This window comes from Bidens hawaiensis, unplaced genomic scaffold, assembly GCF_021521415.1.
Source record: "Bidens hawaiensis isolate Kalapana, Puna unplaced genomic scaffold, B.hawaiensis_p1.1 tig00042816_1, whole genome shotgun sequence".
Lineage (NCBI taxonomy): Eukaryota > Viridiplantae > Streptophyta > Magnoliopsida > Asterales > Asteraceae > Bidens > Bidens hawaiensis.
In genome coordinates, this window is record NW_027497577.1 from 58,506 (window position 1) to 79,450 (window position 20,945).

At 37.7% G+C, this 20,945-nt stretch overlaps 1 protein-coding gene and 1 long non-coding RNA gene across 2 annotated transcripts; both read left to right on the forward strand.

Annotated features, from left to right (window-relative positions):
• The first annotated feature begins 403 nt into the window (after nt 1-403).
• On the forward strand, nt 404-3,953 carry LOC143593796 (RNA polymerase II C-terminal domain phosphatase-like 4). The gene is made up of 7 exons (XM_077073306.1): nt 404-483; nt 1,110-1,342; nt 2,325-2,407; nt 2,569-2,684; nt 2,778-2,958; nt 3,499-3,788; nt 3,852-3,953. Exons 2-7 carry the CDS (start codon nt 1,119-1,121, stop codon nt 3,951-3,953), a joined length of 996 nt encoding a protein of 331 aa, XP_076929421.1. The 5' UTR covers nt 404-483; nt 1,110-1,118.
• An 11,479-nt stretch (nt 3,954-15,432) lies between these two features.
• On the forward strand, nt 15,433-16,941 carry LOC143593799 (uncharacterized). The gene is made up of 4 exons (XR_013146192.1): nt 15,433-15,508; nt 15,604-15,676; nt 15,764-15,841; nt 16,773-16,941. It is a non-coding gene; the product is annotated as an uncharacterized LOC143593799 (long non-coding RNA).
• The last annotated feature ends 4,004 nt before the right edge of the window (nt 16,942-20,945 follow it).

Sequence of the window (20,945 nt, forward strand, 5' to 3'; positions counted from 1 at the left end):
AAATTTGATCGGAAACGGGTAAATTTACACTATGTATAAAAAATTTCGGCCGAAAAAGAATAAATTTACACCACCGAGCGAAAAAACGGAGAATACCGGGGCCACCTCTGGTCTCAACTAAGTCACGCCACCGCCGGTTCCTGAAAATACCCGGTTTGTGAACCTCTACACCACATACCACAGACAGTTATTGGTGTGATACACAAACACCAGGCCCAGATTATTTATTTTAGTGTATGGGCATTTAACTAACAGGCCCGTATGATTCTTTATTTAAGTTTAAACCCATCAATCGATGTTTTTATAACAATTCATTAAACCAAAAAACAAAAATAATAAACACAAAAATAAACTCCATTCGATCTATCGAGCTTGGCTCCGCCTGACCGCCGTACTTTTACTCCGGCGAACGTCAACTTTCTCCAGCGCCGGTGAAACCATCGCTCCGGCTTTCTTCCAGAAGCAGCTACATCATATTCTCTCGTAAGTTTCAATAAATAATAATAATATTTGTTCACTCGAGGATAATATTAATATTAATATAGCTTTAGTTCATTTCGTTAAAAAATAGTTACACATCGTATTATTATTAATTTGAATCTAAATAGATATAATATATGTTTAATTGAGGTGCCTGTTATATATAGAGGCTGTTGCAACATTTTAGGGTTAGTTTTTGTATTCTTTTTGTTATCTATGCAGTTAATGCTGTAAAAAATCGGATATGGCGGTCAATGACTGATATTTGAGATATAGGTTATCGTGGTGGGATATCGGTAATTTTAATATCGTGCAGAATTTATTTATATATAAAGCAATTTCAAACTAACAATTACAAATGGACCTTTTACAATTTGCAAAACACTAACAATTGTAGCAAGTAGGATTTAGGAACTTATTAAGACTTAAAAAACTGATATCGGGAAAATCGGTGAAATATTGGTGTTATATCGGTCAATTTCGCTGATATTATCGATATTGATATTCTGATAGATATTTTGACTGATATATCACATGGGGACTGATAATCGATATTGACTGCATAGTTTTATTACCGAATATTTTTCGAATTGTTTAATATTTACTGTTTACTGTGAATTGGATGGTAGGTAAATTAAATGAGTCTCGTTGATGAATCGCCGGTGAACTCATCAAGCAGTGATGATTTTGCTGCGTTTCTGGATGGGGAGTTGGAGTTGGATTCCACTTCGGATATGGTTCCTCAACAGGAAGAAGATAAAGAAGAAGATGATGAAGATGGTGATGATGATGAAGATGATGATGATGGTGGTGATGGTGGTGGTGATGATGATGATGAAGAGACAAGTTTACTTATTGAAAGGTAGACAATAACACTGTTTCACTCGTTTAAATTACTTGCAGCAACTAGTATGCATAGATAGCTAATATATGATTTGTTCTTGTAAGAATTAGGTTCTTAGGTGTTTTACTGTCTTCAGTAAGATATATCTCTAACTAATAGTAATCAACATGTTACTGAGATGGATTTTTCACATATGGTTTACTATTAACTGTTAATAGGCTTAAATATAGATACCAGGTTGTAAGGTCAGAAAGCCATGTGCTAAATTGATTTTTTTGGTGTTTGAATGCAGTAGTGAACTCCATCTTGTCTATAAGGATTTATGATGTCATGCATCCATACTATTTGCAAACCTTTTGCGTGTGTGCTTGCTTGGTTTTAAAAGGCTGCATGAAACGCGAGGTGGTTTGGAAAATAGGTCAAATTGGTAAAAAAATTAGGGTCTGTAAGGCTGGTATGTAAAAACAACCAAAGGGACAAAGAAATTATGAAAGGTTTACTTGATAAAAGGTTGAGAGAGATGTAGCTTCTAGTTGTACATAAAGCGTAGTTGGCTGTACATAGAGCAACACCTAGCATACATGAAGTGAAGTTCTTGCCTCGACTTTAGGGAGCTAAATGCCTTTAGAGTGCCTCTCAGTTTTTTAAACCAATCCTGCAAAACTTTGTGAAGTTGAGCTGAAAATACCTTTTGTTTTAAGATATCAGTAATCAGTTTTGGTTCAAGGGGTTCATTTTGCAATTTAAAAGTTATGTTTAAATATCTCTCCTTATTGTGTCATGACTCATGATGCAAACGATTTTTAAGTACTATTCTGAAAGTATGCATGCAAAGTAATTCTGACAAACTTCTTAGGATTTTTTTTTGGGGGGGGGGGGCGCGAGTAGTAACGAGTCACATATGGCTGATATTTCAAACATTTCAAATTTTATAAGTTATACTTTTGTTTATATATGTTTTAGTTATTTTGGTTGTTTTAAATGGTTTGGTCTTCCACAGGACAAAGAGAAGGAAGATTACACTTGATGGTACAGAAGAACCTAATGGTTCAACATCTCATATAGAACAAACAGAAGTTTTAGGTGATGCTTCTATTCTAGTTTTTTTATATTTTCTTTATATTTTGTTATTTCTAGAGAAAATAATAAAAAGACATGTATTTATGTAGCAACTAAAATGTTTATGAAGTTCTTTAAAACCTCATGTACAAGTTTTTGTAATCCTTGTAAATTATTATGTTCAGAAGTATCAGTGAAGGAGAATACATGCAGACATCCTGGCTTTATAGGTGGAATGTGCGTAAAATGTGGAGAGAAATCGGATACTCAATCTGGTGTGCCATTTAGTTATATACACAAGGTTATTATTGTTATTGTTTTTTGGTATAGTATGTATACTTTCTTACATAACTATGTCGAACATGTGTAACGAGTTAACCCTATAATGTTGCAGGATCTAACACTTGCCAATGATGAAATTGCTCGTCTCCGTGACAAAGATTTAAAATCTTTGTTACGACGTAAAAAGCTTTACTTGGTTCTTGATTTAGACCACACCTTACTAAACTCAACCAGGTTTTCCGACTTAACTCAAGATGAAGGATACTTAATGGACCCAAATGATCCAATGCAAGGTAATAATTTTATGTTTTTTTTTTTACTTTTAACAATTTGTTCCCATGAAAATAATTTGTAGAGGTGGCAAAATGAACAGCGATAACGGGTTGTTTGGCCCAAATCACTTCATTTGTCTAAAATTTGTAGTATTTTTTGCGAGTGGTAATTGTGTCAAATATGGTTACAAAAGTTATTTAATTTATTGAATAAAAAGATCCAAGAGGTTTTGTGTAGTAATGATCTTTTAAGGTTATTTGGTGGTTGATTTTATGTTTTGCAATTGATCCATTAGATCATTAGATATAAAACATAACCCAAATTTGGTCCATCAATAAATAAATGACTGGAAATTACCATTTGCACACCTCTAGTAATTTGTAATTTTGTATCGGTAGTATTTTTGAAAAAAATGGTGGTTTCGTAAACAATTCTTTTGCTTTATATGCATTCCATTAAAAATATTCATTAATGGCAAGCGTATAATGATACTTCTTTTCAAAAGGGAAGTAATATTATACTTTCTAATCATGGGCATAACGTCATATTTGTAATCGCAGATGTGCTAAAAGGCAATTTATTTAGATTACCATTCATGCACATGGCGACAAAATTGAGGCCATTTGTTCACACATTCCTGAAAGAAGCAAGTAATCTTTTTGAAATGTACATCTACACTATGGGGGAGCGCGCTTATGCTTTAGAAATGGTAAATTTACTCGATCCCGGTCGGGTTTACTTTGACTCTAGAGTCATCGCACAAGGTGATTGCACTCAAAGACATCAAAAAGGCCTCGATGTAGTATTAGGACAAGAAAGTGCTGTTTTGATCCTTGATGACACAGAACAAGTAAGCCTTTTAATTTTATCTTTTTAACAAATTCGTCATGTGATTGATTTTGTTTCTTTTTAGGTATGGTCGAAGCATAAGGATAATTTGATTTCGAGGGAAAGATATCATCTCTTTGCTTCAAGCTGTAAACAATTTGGTTACAAAGCTAAAATCTCTTTCTGAATTGAGAAGTGATGAAAGTGATACCGACGGTGCTCTTGCCACTGTTCTTGAAGTCCTTAAACGGGTCCACAGTATGTTTTTGCCACTGTTCTTGAAGTCCTTAAACGGGTCCACAGTATGTTTTTTGACCCGGTATGTCCTGGTAAATAATAATAATTTTGGCAACTTGGTTTTTAATCTTTTTGGTTAGTTTATAACTTTATACAAATAATATATCATTTGACAACTTTGTTAATGATATTAAAATAGGAACTTGGGGAGAATTTTGCAGGCCGAGACGCAAGACAGGTGAGATTCAATTTTATGATTATTTATTTAAATTTAGAAAAAATGGTTTTAAATAATCCTAGCTATGACCTATTGGCAAATAATAGTGCCAACTTCACACTTGGCTAGTCGTGGTCCCAACTAGAGGTGTATTTGTTTCCAACGGTCCGTGACTAATTTACGCTTAACTTCTTTAGTCTGATGCTTACGTGGCGCACCTAGTCAGATGCCATGTAATCGTGCCACATAGATCTTTTTTGACAACTCAACATACCACGTAAGCATCAGACTAACAAAGTTAACCATCCGTTAGTCGCGGACCGTTGGAAACAAATGCATCTTTAGTTGGGACCGCTACGAGCCAAATGTGAAGTTGGGACTGTTGTTTGCCAATAGGTCGTAGTTGGGATTATTTAGACCAATTTTCCTTATATATTTAATAATTGAATTATTAATGTGTAATCATTACAAATATAAAAGTTTTTGATTGAACCGCGATGGCTAGAAGCTGCAAATTTTCTATGGAAGAGGCAGCCTGAAGATAAGTTTCCTGTGAAAGATATAAAAGTCAACCGTTGACATTCTTCTCTCTTTTGGCAAGATGGGTTAGATGTTGTAGACCATATTAATAGAGTAGGTTTGACCTTTTATATAAATGATGTTGGTAGGATTTTTTGTGTAACAAAGCTATGGGAGGTTGATTTTGGATTTATATAAAAGTTAAGGATTAAAAGTGCAACTTTTTATTTCTTTAATCTTTGATGCAATAGGCATTATTTAACAAAAATACTTTTCAAGATGTCATGTATGGGCACACAATTTTGACAAACTTTACAAACTATAATAAAACAAAAGTTCGATCGTTTATTAAAAAACTATAAAAATATACAAAATAGGTTTATACATATACACCATACACGTGGATTTCTTGGCCCGCCTGTTGGAAAGAATATTTACACTCCGATCATCTGACGTGTTGGTCTTTGGATGCGTATGAGAAAAACACGTGTGTGCGGGTCTAACAAGGGCATTCCTTTTTGTGGGCTTAAGGTGTAGTGTTTTCATGGCGGACAACATTACTTTAACAGTCGCTTCATGCAAATTGAACAAATTTGAGCAAGTGTGTTTTGACAACCAACACGTGTTTATATCATTTACTTTTGGTTTACTCGTGTCAGAGGCTGTGTGGCTACTTAACCTATTCCAACGGGTATGTATAGTAATGCTATGATTTAAAAACAATCAATATAACAGTTTACAAAGGACTTTTTTTGCAATCAAAAAAGGGTTACGCGACGCAACTTATATGTGTATGAAAGGTTCTTTATTCATGTAAGCATATTTGCTACTTTGCGGAAGAATAAAGTGTGCTAGAAAAAATAATATTTGATACTTTGTACATAGTAATGCTATGATTTAAAATTAATCAATATAGTTTATAAAAAACTTGTTTTTACAATCTAAAAAAGGTTCGTGGCACAACTTATATGCATACAAAAGGTTCTTCATTCATGGAGGCATATTTGCTATTTTGTGGAAGAATAAAGTTTGCTATTTGCTAAACAAATAATATTTGATACTTCGTAGTTTGTAGAAGAATAAAGTGAGCTAAGTAAAAAATAATTTAAGACTATGTTCTATATATGCTACATATCATATATCTATAAGTAAAAACACATCTACAAAGACTACAATAAAATGCCAACATGCTTGAACATTTAATGTGGAATTTGTGAAAATTGCATTGTTGTTATAAGTTATATACAGTGATAAGGCGTGGACATGAAATTTTATTGATTTGAGACTAATAACTTTAAATTAAACTTAAGCTTTTGGATTCGTGTCTATATGGTTCACAATTTAAGTTTTGTTTTCGATATTAAACTAGTATTATATTGAACGGCACTTACGAGCAAACCTTGGAGCAATGGTAAAATTGTTATGTTTATTTAGATACATTTTCAATCTGTACTAAATACATTTATTTTTATTTAAATGATAATAATTGTATGTTTTTTTTAATAATTTTTAATAAATATATAAAAGCCGTATAATATGTATAAAAACATGTTTGGTATGAACTGATTAAATAAATTACTTTATGTTACGTTTTGCTGAGTATGGTTCATGAAATTTATTATCTGCAGAAAATGTTTTGTCATTTGTGTAAAGTTGGATACCTACCTAATAAGACCTTAAAATTTCTTAGACTATGAGTAGTCATAACTCTCCATCCTAGACATTATGCGTCACGTGACGCATAGTCAGAGTTATGGTTTTTTACCAAAACAGTGTGTAGTCATAACTCTCCACCCCCAGGCGTTATGCGCCACGTGACGCTCCGGTCATTTAAATAATAAATCATTTAACTAAATAAACTTAAAATTAAAAAAATACATCAAATTAAAAAAAAATACATCAAATTAAAAAAAAATACATCAATTTAAAAAAAATACAAAAATAATAATAATAAAACTACATGTTATATTTTTCTAAAATTTTCGCTTGTCGAGCAGCTTTTAGAGATTGGACTCTCGGGTCGGCTTCGGTTAGCTCACTTGATAAAATCTCGATGTCTTTATCCATTTCATTTCTTCTAAGAAGTTCGACGGCGTCCAAATTTACTTGTAGTCGTTGGGTTCCAAGTTCGTGTAAATCTCGGAGTCGAGAGTTCATTTCTTTGAATTGACTATCCATTTCGGGATTCGACGACGAAGCGACCCCTTTCCCTTGCCCTTGGTTCTTCTACCCCCGGCCGAGGCATCTCGGTAGCATTCACGGCATCATTATCGCTTAAGTTGAAGTTTCGAGCGTCGGAACGGGGCGTGTCTGGATCAATCGAAGACGATGTTTTATACTTTTTTTTACGCGGACCACCTTCGGCTTCGGCATCCAAAACCTGGCCCCATTTTGAGTGAAACCTCAACTGTTCTTTCCAAATGCCAAAGTAATTGAAGGCCTCCGAGACCTTATGTTGATACTCTATCAACGCGTTTTCCATGACTTCCGCGTCCGAGACACCGCTACTCCTATTTCGATTCATCTGAGAGAAGACGTATGGAAACCCATGCATTTGGTGTTTATGTCGCCTCATTTCGACAATATCGAATCTTTTTCTCGACTTGAGTCCCCGCCAAGGTCGTGGAACAACTCTTTAATTTTGTGCCAAAATACCCCCGTTTTTTGATAGTTCACTAAAGAAAATAAAAACATTACACGTTCAATGATTGTTTTTAAGAAATTAAAAAAAAATATATGTACTTTAAAAACATACCGCGTTTGGCATCTTCCGATACCGCGCACCAAGCACGAGCACATAGTACGCACTCGTCGATACTCCACAGTATCACCGTCTTTTTAACCCGAGGTTCGCCGGCGGGCTTCTTTGCGTGTTTTCTCGGACGTCCGCGTTGGCTTGAACCGCCTACGGTCTCCGGGACGGCTTGTGTCTCCGGCACGAACTCGACCTCGGGTTGGGTCTCCGGGACGGGTTGGGAACCCGAACCGGCAAAAATGTTTGCCGTTGGGTTTTGGAAACCGGGCACCGCATTTGGCATAGAGTTTTGTGAAAATGCAATGTACGCTGCCATTTGCGGGTCCAACATATGCGGGACGGGTACGGTTGACATCGGGGCGGTAGATGGGTTCGGTTGTGGATTTTGGTTGCTTGCGTTGCCTTGACGGGCAAATTGACCGAAACCGAGAACATTTTGGTTGTTATTCGGAAACATTTTGGTAGAAATATTTGAGTAAAAAATATAATTGGTATAGAAGTGGAAGGAATAAGGAATGTGTTAAAAAATGAGTTTGGTTTGTTTTTATAGTATAAATCTAATTAATATATTTTTTTTTAAAAAAAGCCAACGGCCCTCTAACGTAAACATGGCCCCAACGGTTATTTTTTTTGAACTTCGTGCCTTTTCAGCGTTTTGACTAAAACGCAGGAAAAAAAAACACAAAACGACGAGGGGGCGGTGTGCCCCCGGCGTTATACATCATAACGCCTCCAAAACTTTGCTACTATGGATGGTCTTATAAAATTTTTAAACAGTTTTAACGTCTTGGTACAACTTGAGAGAGATGTATATCAAATTATCGTTATCCTTTGGTTTCAGTCATCTTCTTTTAAGTTAATTTGCATTTTACTTTTGATAACAAATACTTTAAATTCGCTTGTTTAAGGGAAAAAACACTTTATATAAAACCATAAAATGCATATAACCTCATTTTGATTCTTTAACAAGAGATATATTGGTTTTTATTAATCATAACTATCGTCTTTTGGTCGCTATCGATCCCAACTAACGAATTGGCTGCTGACGGTCCTAACTTTTAACGTATTTGTTCCCAAAGGTCCACAACTAATAGAATCCTAACGCCGTTAGTTGCAAGTCGCCGGAAAAACGTTTTTGACCGGAAAAGTCACATTTTTTCCGGAACACCACCTGAACACCGGCACCACCACCAATTGACTCACCACCAACCAACCACCACCAGTTGAGCAACACCAACAGATTCCGACGATGGTTCTAGGGTTCCGACGACCTCAATAATTGGGGTTTTTACTAGAAAAAAGGTTTCTAAAGGTCCGATACAAAGTTACAACGATGTTTGGAATGAAAATGTTGAGTTTCGGGAAAAAAATATGGGTTTTCCGGCCAAAAACGTTTTTTCCGACGACCTGCAACTAACGGCGTTAGGATTCTGTTAATTGCGGACCGTTGGGAACAAAAACGTTAAAAGTTAGGACCGTCAGAGCCAATTTGATAGTTGATATCAATAGCTACCAAAATATAATAGTTGAAATTAATAAAACCAACATAACAATACCTTAATAAGAATATATATAGCCACAAAATACCTGCCCTTGTATCTTTTGTTTAAATGTAACACACAAGACAATAATGTAACAACTTATTTTTCTAACTCTCAATATCTGTAAAACACTACTTTGTCTACTTAAAGTTAGTTCCATTAGACCGGTGCTTGTACTTTGCTCCTTTAACTTGAAAAGAGGACTCAGGTAGACTTCTTTCATTAAATAGAAACATAGATATTACATCAACATAGCAGGTAGGCGGGCAACAAGCTGCGCCGCCACCCCTTTTTGAATTGCAAACCCTAACCTGCTAAAGACATACCCCAGCCCCTTTTGAGTCGACACATTGCTATGCACAACCCGTTGGACCCTGGTTAGGAAACAGATAGCTTCCGGTGCCAAGGAGCCAAAGGTATCAAAAGCTAGAGGGACAAAAACATGTTGGTTCTCTTCGCAGGCTTTAGCATGTTTCTCCACCTTCTTCGTTTCAGCCATTTTCATTGCAATTCAGGTGCAATTCAATTTATGATGTTATTGAAAATTGATGATTGATCATGAACATTGATGCTATTGGAACAAACAACACTAAATGATGCATGCTAAAACTATAGATCATGTGATGCCACAACTTTTAGCATTATCTCTAGGGTGGATGATCTCCAAAACTTTGCTACTATGGATGGTCTTATAAAATTTTTAAACAGTTTTAACGTCTTGGTACAACTTGAGAGAGATGTATATCAAATTATCGTTATCCTTTGGTTTCAGTCATCTTCTTTTAAGTTAATTTGCATTTTACTTTTGATAACAAATACTTTAAATTCGCTTGTTTAAGGGAAAAAACACTTTATATAAAACCATAAAATGCATATAACCTCATTTTGATTCTTTAACAAGAGATATATTGGTTTTTATTAATCATAACTATCGTCTTTTGGTCGCTATCGATCCCAACTAACGAATTGGCTGCTGACGGTCCTAACTTTTAACGTATTTGTTCCCAAAGGTCCACAACTAATAGAATCCTAACGCCGTTAGTTGCAAGTCGCCGGAAAAACGTTTTTGACCGGAAAAGTCACATTTTTTCCGGAACACCACCTGAACACCGGCACCACCACCAATTGACTCACCACCAACCAACCACCACCAGTTGAGCAACACCAACAGATTCCGACGATGGTTCTAGGGTTCCGACGACCTCAATAATTGGGGTTTTTACTAGAAAAAAGGTTTCTAAAGGTCCGATACAAAGTTACAACGATGTTTGGAATGAAAATGTTGAGTTTCGGGAAAAAAATATGGGTTTTCCGGCCAAAAACGTTTTTCCGACGACCTGCAACTAACGGCGTTAGGATTCTGTTAATTGCGGACCGTTGGGAACAAAAACGTTAAAAGTTAGGACCGTCAGAGCCAATTTGATAGTTGATATCAATAGCTACCAAAATATAATAGTTGAAATTAATAAAACCAACATAACAATACCTTAATAAGAATATATATAGCCACAAAATACCTGCCCTTGTATCTTTTGTTTAAATGTAACACACAAGACAATAATGTAACAACTTATTTTTCTAACTCTCAATATCTGTAAAACACTACTTTGTCTACTTAAAGTTAGTTCCATTAGACCGGTGCTTGTACTTTGCTCCTTTAACTTGAAAAGAGGACTCAGGTAGACTTCTTTCATTAAATAGAAACATAGATATTACATCAACATAGCAGGTAGGCGGGCAACAAGCTGCGCCGCCACCCCTTTTTGAATTGCAAACCCTAACCTGCTAAAGACATACCCCAGCCCCTTTTGAGTCGACACATTGCTATGCACAACCCGTTGGACCCTGGTTAGGAAACAGATAGCTTCCGGTGCCAAGGAGCCAAAGGTATCAAAAGCTAGAGGGACAAAAACATGTTGGTTCTCTTCGCAGGCTTTAGCATGTTTCTCCACCTTCTTCGTTTCAGCCATTTTCATTGCAATTCAGGTGCAATTCAATTTATGATGTTATTGAAAATTGATGATTGATCATGAACATTGATGCTATTGGAACAAACAACACTAAATGATGCATGCTAAAACTATAGATCATGTGATGCCACAACTTTTAGCATTATCTCTAGGGTGGATGATCTCCTTGCAGGCATTAACCCCGCCACACATTAGGGTAATTTGACCACTCCCAAAAAACATCAAGTTTGGCTCATATTGCGGGAAATATAGCGTGATAGCGATGAACAACATAAATAATTGTTATGTGGATTCATTTTTATTTAAAGTTTGAAAGTGATCAATAGAGTATGAAATTAAAGGGTTATAGTTGTGTTCCACCTTCTCTCCAAACACAACGCCCACTACACGCACGGAAGCATATGACGCCGCAAAGTACAACGTGGTGTTCCTGACGGCCTCATCTTAGCCTCACAAACTTGTGAGATGAGTATATATATGGTGGCGTAAGAACTATGTGTGTTCGTGTTTTTTTAATGGAAGAAATTGAAAATGAAATTCTTTAGTGAATTAATTGAAGATTTACATAAAAATAATTTTTACAATTTCTTTATACATTTCATGTTTTTAATACTTGGATGTCTTTGAAATCGTGACAATTATGAAGTCTATTTTGTAAATAATCTGACTTTCGCACAACACTCAACTACCATAAATAATAATATTGACAATAACTTAAAAATTGTCAAAGATATTAACAACTCAACAAATTTATTTAGTCACTTGTTAGTCTTATTAAACTTATATATTACCTTACAAACAAACCAACTTGTCACTATAAGCCCTGGCCTTGAATGAGATTCAAAACTATAGTGATAGCTTTGTCTAAAGAAAAGTATTAAAAGAGTAACATAAAGATGAACTTTTTATTAATATAACATAAAATATATATAATTCTTTAAAATTGAGGGAAATGCTGAAGTTATAAATATTTAAGGAACCAATATATGAAACTACAACCGAATCGTTAGTAACCGCGAGGCAAATTGTTGGTAATGGTTTCTGATCATTGTAAAATAAAAGTCTAATACTGAATCGTTAAAAAGTAAAGAGAACCAATCAAACTGTTAGTAACGGTGGCATATACTACCAAAATAAAAAAGTAGTTATATTTCAATCGTTAAGACTTAACAGATTGACCTTTTATTGTATCGTGAAGCAAACCTCAATCATGTGTATGAGTTAACTTCATAGCCCTGAATCTTATGGTCTGGTCAATTCCTTTCGAGTACAAACAATAAACCAAACCATTCGATATGGATTAATATTTTTCAAAACCGACTTACCTAAACTTTTTAAAACTAATAGTAAAATAATGTAAAACTTGGTGCAATACCAACTTGAAGGACCCGAATGGTTAACGCGAAAAATGTAAGGGTAGTACGGAAGATCTCAAGGGGCGGTTTGGCAGAGATCTAAAGTTCAGGGACCAAGTTGAATAACTTGGTGTCATAGTTGTCTTTTATTTATTAGAAGTCTAGTTTAATTGTGATTCCTAGTTTGACTAGGATTAGAATTGTGAGTGCTATATAAACCCGTTTTCTTTTGTTAGATGGTAGAAATAGTAGAAAGTATTTTGTTCTTGTTTTCTATTAATGAAAAGAGTCGCATAAACGTTTTATGCAATATCGTGTTTAGTGTTCTTGATTCACTTGCTCAAAGTTTAACAAGTGGTATCAGAGCCTAACGATCTGGGCTCGTGTTTCTGATTGGCGGAAAGTCTTGATTGCGGTAGTAGTTCCGATCAAAGACATAAGAGGTCAAGAAACCGATCGCGAGAAAGAAACTGTTCAAAATCGCTACGGGGAGAAAACCAGAGGTTACTTGCATATTGATCGAGAGTCATCCGAGGTACGTATCCGAAGCGAGGAAAGGTTTCGGGGGTTTTGAAAAGGTCAGTCGGTAGTTCCGTGTTGTTAGATTATAGTCCAAGTAAAAGATAAGTTGTTATCTATTTGTGTGGGCCCCGTCAAAAGAAAACGAAAAATAGTAGGAAAAAAAAGAAAGACAGGGGCAATATATTAATATTGTTTGTGGTTGCTGTCGATCGAATCACAAGAAAATAAAAATAAAGAAGGGTTTTTTTTGTGGACTTTTGTGTTTGTTGCAACCAGGAGGTGAAAGCAATTTATTATTTGTTCATATAATATATTGTTTTGTTTTGGTGAAGTTTATCCATGACGTGAGCAGTGTTTCTCCTCAAAAGTCAATATTGCAACTTTGATAATTCTTTTTGCATGCGAAATATCCGTAAGCCGCCATCATAAATCTGGCTTTGTATACCTTAGTTCGATCAACCAGAAGACGAAAAATAGTTTTACGGTATTGTGTATTGAGGCGAAACAATGGCAGAGTTACAAATGACAGGGGGAATCAAGAAGTTGAACCAAAGCAACTACAAATAATGGTCGACATGCATCAAATCGTATCTTCAAGGTCAAGATCTTTGGTAGGTAACGAACGGTACCGATACGAGACAACCCGCGAATGATATTAATGGTAGTATCAGGAAGTGGCAGGTAAAAGCGGGTCAGGCGATGTTTATTATCAGTACAACGGTTGATGATGATGTTTTTGATCACATTCAAGATCTCGAATACCCAAAGCAAGCGTGGGATACGCTGGAGACCTTATTCACGAAGAAGAACGATGCTCGATTGCAACTAGTCGAAGGTGAGTTGATGACGATTTCTCAAGGTGATCTTCCTATCGCACAATATTTTCGCAAGGTAAAGAATTTGTGTCGCGAAATTGGAGAACTCGATCCACAATCTCGGGTTAGCGATGCTCGTATGAAGTGGATACTCATCCACGGTTTAAGGCCGGAGTATTGTAGCTTCGTTACCGCTATTCAAGGGTGGGCGACCCAACCGAGTATAACCGAGTTTGAAAATATCCTTGCCGGACAAGAAGCCTTGGCAAAACATTTAGCCGGTGTGTTGATTAAAACCGAGAGCGAAGCCTTGTATGTGGGAAGAAAGGAGAAGCATCGGTTTAGTAAAAATCATAACCGTTATAGCGAGAAAGGCAAGATTAAATATTGGGAGAACGAGAAACGTGACCGACCCAAGAAGAGAGAATGGAACCGAAAGGGTCGAGATGACAACTCTAAAGAAGATTCATCGGACGAAGAGAACCGAGACAATGAATCAAGGTACCAATCAAAGCATTTTCCGTTTAGGTGCCATAACTGTGGACAAAAAGGGCATATGACAATGTATTGTCGAGAACCAATGAAGGAAGGTAATGCAGCTGTCACACCCCATCTTAGGGCTAGGAGTGCGACCCATAAGTTGGTATCGTATTTGTAAATAATCAGAGTTGCGTTATTTTGCGGAAGACTTATAAAACTTTAAGGATCGAAATATAACTTTTTATATATATACATTTAAAAGACGGGATTATAAACACCCGTTTAAGTTAACAAAAGTATTTTATGTTTACAAACCATCATTTCATAAGTTAAGTTTATACAAAAGAAATCCGAGCCATCGAATTAACATAGCACTTCGTCATTTCCAAGCGCTATCATTGTTCACTTGCAAAATGTAAGAAAATACGTCAGCAACGAATGCTGGTGAACACGCTGACGCAAAAATACTTTCTTTTACTTTATTACCCCTCGAGACTACGCCTGTCTCGGCCCAACGTGGCTTAGGAATAACAAAGTCAAATAACACATTATAAACTAGAGCCTTTACGCTAGGTCACCTCAGCAAACACCGCAACGTTCGACTTAGTTAAGTACCCGTAAATATACACATGAGGTCGTACTCCCTGCAGGAGAGCGTCCTACGACCAAGGGTGGTGCGATGTGCCCATTCACCGCATAGTACCACCTATGTAAGGATCCAGGCATACGTATACCACAGCCTGAGGGCTAGGTTCATACTCACAGTTAAAATGGTTTTAGGAACACATAGTTCCTTGTAAACAATTTCATATAACAAGTTGACTCATTTGAAAACAAGTTTAAAAAAGTTGGGGGCGTATTCACCTTATCTCTTTAGGATCGGCTTCACTCACCGTCCAAGGGTCTTTCCCTTTCTTTATCTCGCACCTATAGTACGAGTATAAATATTTGTTAGTCGGATACACAATCCGGCTTAAGACCTTTAGTCTTAACTCAATCCTCGATGAACCTTTAGTTCATTTTCTTTTACTTAAAAACCTTTAGTTTAAAAGTAAATTATAAACCTTTAGTTTATATTCAAAACCCGAAGTTTCTTCTTCTCCAAGAAACGTAATCATTTTCTTTATTATTTAAGAATACTCTTTATTCATTAAATAATATTATCATAACAAAAAATATATATGCATATATACTTACACACATATATATACGTAATTTTTCGATATGTTAATTTTCACTTTTAACGCACTCAATATATTAAATTTTCAGATAGCTACAATTGGATTGGCTGCAGCTGAAAACCCACTCGGTGTCGTTCTTGGGGGCATTTTGTATGTTAAGTCATCTTCACTTATTTATCAGTTCTCGACTAGCCGACTTCTGTAAACATAATATTGATATTTTGTTATTATTTTTGTTTTTTTAGAGGTCAAGCTTTGTGTCAGACTGCTGCTGTTTTCCGAGGGAAGAGTTTGGCTACACAAATATCTGAAAAATTTGTAATTTTCTCACTGATTTCTTCGATTTTTCGCTCTCGTTTTCCTATTTGTGACGAAAATAATACTTTTTTATTGAATCTGATGCAGATTGCACTATCGGGTGGCGTTCTGTTCATTGTGTTTGGAATCCAGTCATTCTTTGCAACTGTTGAATCATAATTTGCGGTATGCGGCCAAAACTTTTTATAGAGTTAAATGTCCTTATCATACATGTGGCTTTCTCAATTATGCAATTGTAGTGTCCTTTTTGAATTTATTGACTAGATACTTCACGTTTAAAAAAAAAAATACTATATTAGTCTTTTTTTCTAACCCCGTCTATTTTGTCCGTTAAGTCGGGGGTAAAACGGTCATTTTTTGTATTTTTTAAAATTTTTCATTTTTATAATTCTGGAGTTTAAGTGTCATTTTTATACCTGAGGATTGTCCAACTACGCAACTTCGATACATTTTTAAATTTTTTGCAACTGAACGCTTGATGTTTAAAGAATCATGCAATTTTCGTACTTTTCGCTAAGCTCGTCTATTTTGGTTGTTTAGTCTAGGGTAAAGCGATCATTTTGTAATTTGTTTTTATTTCTCATTTCTTTTAACCCTTTATATCAATTAACATGATAAACTGATATAAAGGGGTTAAAAGAAATTAAAAAATTCAAAAAAATAATTACAAATTGTTTGTTTTATCTCTTGGCTTAACGAACAAAATAGACGGGGTTAGCGAGAAGTACGAACTTAAAACGTCAAGTGTTCAGTTGCAAAAAAAATGAAAAAAAAAACGTACTGAAGTTGCGTTGTTAGCCAAATCTTAGGTATGATAATAACACTTAACTCCAGGTTTAAAAAAATGAAAATTTTTATAAAAAATACAAAATGATTGTTTTACCGCTAGACTTACAGACTAAATAGACTAGGTTAGAAAAAAAGTACTAAATAGCATGTTTTTAAAACATGAAGTATTCATTTGCAATAAATTCAAAACCGGTATTAAAGTTGCGTAATTGAACAAACCACGAGTATGAAAATGACACTCGACTCTTTTTTCAATTACCAAATTCAATGTTTCTTTTTTGATAAGTTTTGTGTTGCTTTTGTACAGATGACAGGAAACGGGGGTGTCGGTGTCGAAGAGACATTGTTTTGACATTCCATTAAGACTTATAATGTGCAAGTTTTAAAGAATTAGTTGAAATGATAATCAAAATTAGATTATGCAAAATATTAATGACATAATTATGGTGATTGATAACTTTATGCCGCCTTTGCCACCGTCACCTTGGTATTTATTTTAAACATTTTGTGCATGACATGTTCTCTAGCTTTTGATATACATGTATGCAGTAACGGATCAAGAAAATCATTTTATTGTCTTCACCATGTTATTGTCAGTAGGATCAACAAATATGGTAATCATATAAACATTGTGCCGATTCAACTTATGTTAAAGGTCTAAAACAACTTGAAAATCCCCTTCTCTTTGTTTTGTGCACGCTTTATAATCCCTACGGTGTCACTTGAATATTAGATACATATATAACATACAAATTCTGTAGCCGTGATAACGGTACTAAAAACTAGCTCCACCTCTCCCTACAATGCGTGTTCAAACGCTGCAAATTAACGACTTCTGTCATGTTCTATTATTTGGTCCTCAATAGCGAATCTGGCCGAATGTCCTCAAAAGCTGCGGGATCCATTTAGGGTAGATGCCTTAGAATACACCAAACTCATTAAACTCCTATGAACAAGTTTCGTCCCAAAGATCGGACATGGTGGGCCCCAAGAGCAAGAAAATCCATTCAGTTTGGGTGCCTTAAAATACACCTAAACATTTAACCCCCCCCCCCCTCTCTCCCGAGAGTGAGTTTTAGTTCCCAAGAGTGGAACAAACATCTCTCAAGAGTTGGATGATTCATTCAGGTTGGGTGTCTTATGAGTACACCAACTATTGAACATTGTAAGACTACCGCGAAAGCTTTATAAGCATCACAATGAGAAAGCCATGTTATAGTTAAAACATTTTTCGGGGCAAACCATCTTATCCGCTGAAGAAACACTAATCGACCCCGGGCAGATTACGGATAATCTGGGGGTTAAATAGATGTTTCCCATGAGGGGTTAGACCCAGCAAAGATGGTTCTTCCGATGACCTGCAAAACAGACACCGTGAGCTCGTCACTGAGAAGGGGGGGTTCCTCCTTGTGACCACCCTCCGGCGTGAGAATCAGACTAGATTGCTCTTGAATATAAATGTATATTAAGATATTGCTAGAGCAGATATCAGGTATATGATATAAGATATATGATAAAAGATAAGATGAGACGATCATACCATTTGGGGTATTTATAGCCGAAGGTAGGTTTCCAAGAAGGTATGGCCGGCTTCCCTGTTCACCAACAGTGGGCTAAGCACGAGCCATGCTGGTTGGTGGATAGGCAGCGGCTGACAGTGACAAGGCCAGCTGTTTACTGTTCATTTTCTGCCGGCTATGCACTGTTCCACCAACTGCAGGCTATACACGTCCCACAGTAAGGGTTGGTGAGTAGGCAGCGGCTAATAGTGACATACAGTACAGGAACATGCTGCTCGCCATACTGTTGTCAGTGAGCTGTCGTATCTCTGGTCAGATCTTTTGCCCATACCTCGTCATGTACAGTATAAAAGATCCTCCGAAGATACGGACTGGCTCATTTGGGCGGGAGTATTCCCCCTCCCGCCTCTGTGCGGGATTGCTCCCGGCTTTGCTCATTCCTTCTTCAGGTGACTACTGAATTATTATGAGAGCTAAGTCCTTGTGCGTGTAGCCTTGCTGCGCGGGTGGCCTTCCCTGATGGCTTGTATCCGCAGCTGCGGGAACAGGCGGAGTACTTTACCATTGGGAGGCATTTCCTGCGGGAACAGCTTGCGTACTGCGCGTAAGGACGTCACGTCTCTGAGCATGGTGGGTCCTGCGGATCCAGTTGGTTTCTGCGCAGACGTCTCTCTTCAAGGTGAGTCCTGCGGGTCCAACTGGACTCTGCTGGGACCTACCTCTTCAAGTCCCCCCAGTCCAATGTTCTTCTCATGAATGTTAAATAAGTGAGGTGAACTTTTGGACTTTAAGCAAAGGGTTTTGAAAAGGGTTTGGTTTTAAGGTTTTCCATGGGGATTCTTCCCGCGGAAGTCCTAATGTCACTTGCAGAAATTCCCGACTTTCCTGCTTGATCTTTGGGTGTGATGCGGGTAGGTCTGTAACCTCCTCGCAAGTCAGGAGCGTTGAGTTCCACTTGTGTAGATTCTCCCATGAGGTTTTGGTAGTTTTGAACATAGTGATCAATTATGTTAAAACAACCAATTCTATCTTGGAGCTTCAAACAATGTAGTTCTCGACGTTCCCGCTATGCGGGGATGTTTTTCTCGTTTCCGCAAGCACTGCCCAGAAGAACCTTCTTGGTTTCAATTCCCTGCGGAGCGCTAGGTATGTGAAGGGTTTTGCCTTGACACTGTACCCGCACTCGTCTTACGGTTACTTTACTTCCAAGGTATTCCTCGCGTCAATTCCCTGCGGGTGCTAAGTATGTGAAGGGTTTTGCCTTAACACTGTACCCGCACCCGTCTTATAGTTACTTGGTCGCCGAGGTACTCTTGGCTTCAATTCCCTGCAGGTGCTAAGTATGTGAAAGGTTTTGCCTTAACACTGTACCCGCACCTGTCTTATAGTTTCTTGGTTGCCAAGGTAAGGGGTATTTTCCCGCTTGCTTTTGAATCTTTTTGAATTTTTTTGAAATTCAAGGTAAGGGGTATTTTCCCGCTTACTTTTGAATCTTTTTGAATTTTGAAATTCGAAGAGTTGGTGAAAGGATAAGAACAGTGACCTGTTGAAGGGACGTCAGCGTGTTCTGACGGTTTCTTCTGACAGTTTTAGAACGTGCAGGAAGTTATGGCGACGTAACAGTATATGGTCATTCCAGACGCTTTTTCAGGCGCGTGGGCGCGACTTTTCGGGCGCGTGGCCGCGAATTTTACGGCACGCGTCCTGTCAACAGCTGTTGCCAGGCTATTCTTTGCCACGTGTCATAGTTTCATTGCACCTGCGATTTCTCTCTCTTCCGCATTAAATTCATCGCATTAATTGCGATTAGTATATAAAGGGGGAGAGGGTTCATCTTAATCCACACTTTCACCTTCCTCTTCTTCTTGCAAACGATTTCCGGCGAGTAATTTCTGCCAAGCATTCTTCTGAAATCACTTTTCTTTACCTCCAAACCATGTCTTCTCACGATTTTGAAGCTGCTGCCGAAGAATCTGAAGTGCAGATCCCGATGTCTTCGTCTGATAAAGACGATAAGAGCACTGCTGGCGAATGCCAGTGTGCTCTTCCGGCCGACCTCTATCGGTACGTCGTCCGGAAGTTCATGCTCGACCCGTTCGAGCCTGAGTTTCCGGAGCCAAACCAGACGGTGTACGATGCCCCCGAGGGCAAGATAGGGGTGTACGCTGCATTCTTCGTTTATGGGAATCTTAGGTTCCCATTGACGAAGTTTGTATACCGTGTCTTGGAGAGGCACGGTGTTCATCTGACGGAGGTACACCCGTTGGCGATCGCCAAGATCCGCCACCTCGAATGGGTGTGCCTCATTCTGGGCGTGGAGCCCCGTGTTGACCGCCTGATGACCTATTCTTGGAGGTGCATCCAGGGGTGGTATACCTTGGTCAATAGGATCAAGGGTCTGAAGATCTGCTCAACCGAGCGCAGTCTTCGGTCGTGGAGGAGGGAGTTTTTCTATATCTCTGCTCGCGCCATCCCCATTGCCATGAAGTTCAAAAATGGGCAAGCACTCCCCAGCCTTCACGCCTCCAACTACCAGGAGGCCGAATGGTTCTCGAAGATTTCCCGAGTCCAATATCCGGTTTACCGCTTTGCGGAGTCCGGGATGAGCCGGGTGTGGAAGGAGGCGTCAAAGGTTCCCATCGTCCTCGAATACGGTTTGAACTCTGTCCCTTACGGTATGTTCTGTCTTCTTTGTTTATATAGGTTTGTCTTCTAACTGTTTGTTTCTTTTATTTCAGAGGGGAACGATTTGCAGTCGCTCCTGCATCCGCGAGAGGCTGATGGCCCCGCTCGGATGGGTACTCGTGCTCTAGATGAGAACGAGTTGCCCATCCTTGAACAGACGGCGGATCGGTTCGTGGAGGCCTACCCGCCAGGCCATGAGATCCTGAGCGCCAGGCGGCCAGGTAAGGCGTTATTCAACCCTCGACCTCTGAATGCTGAAACCTCTGATGGAATTC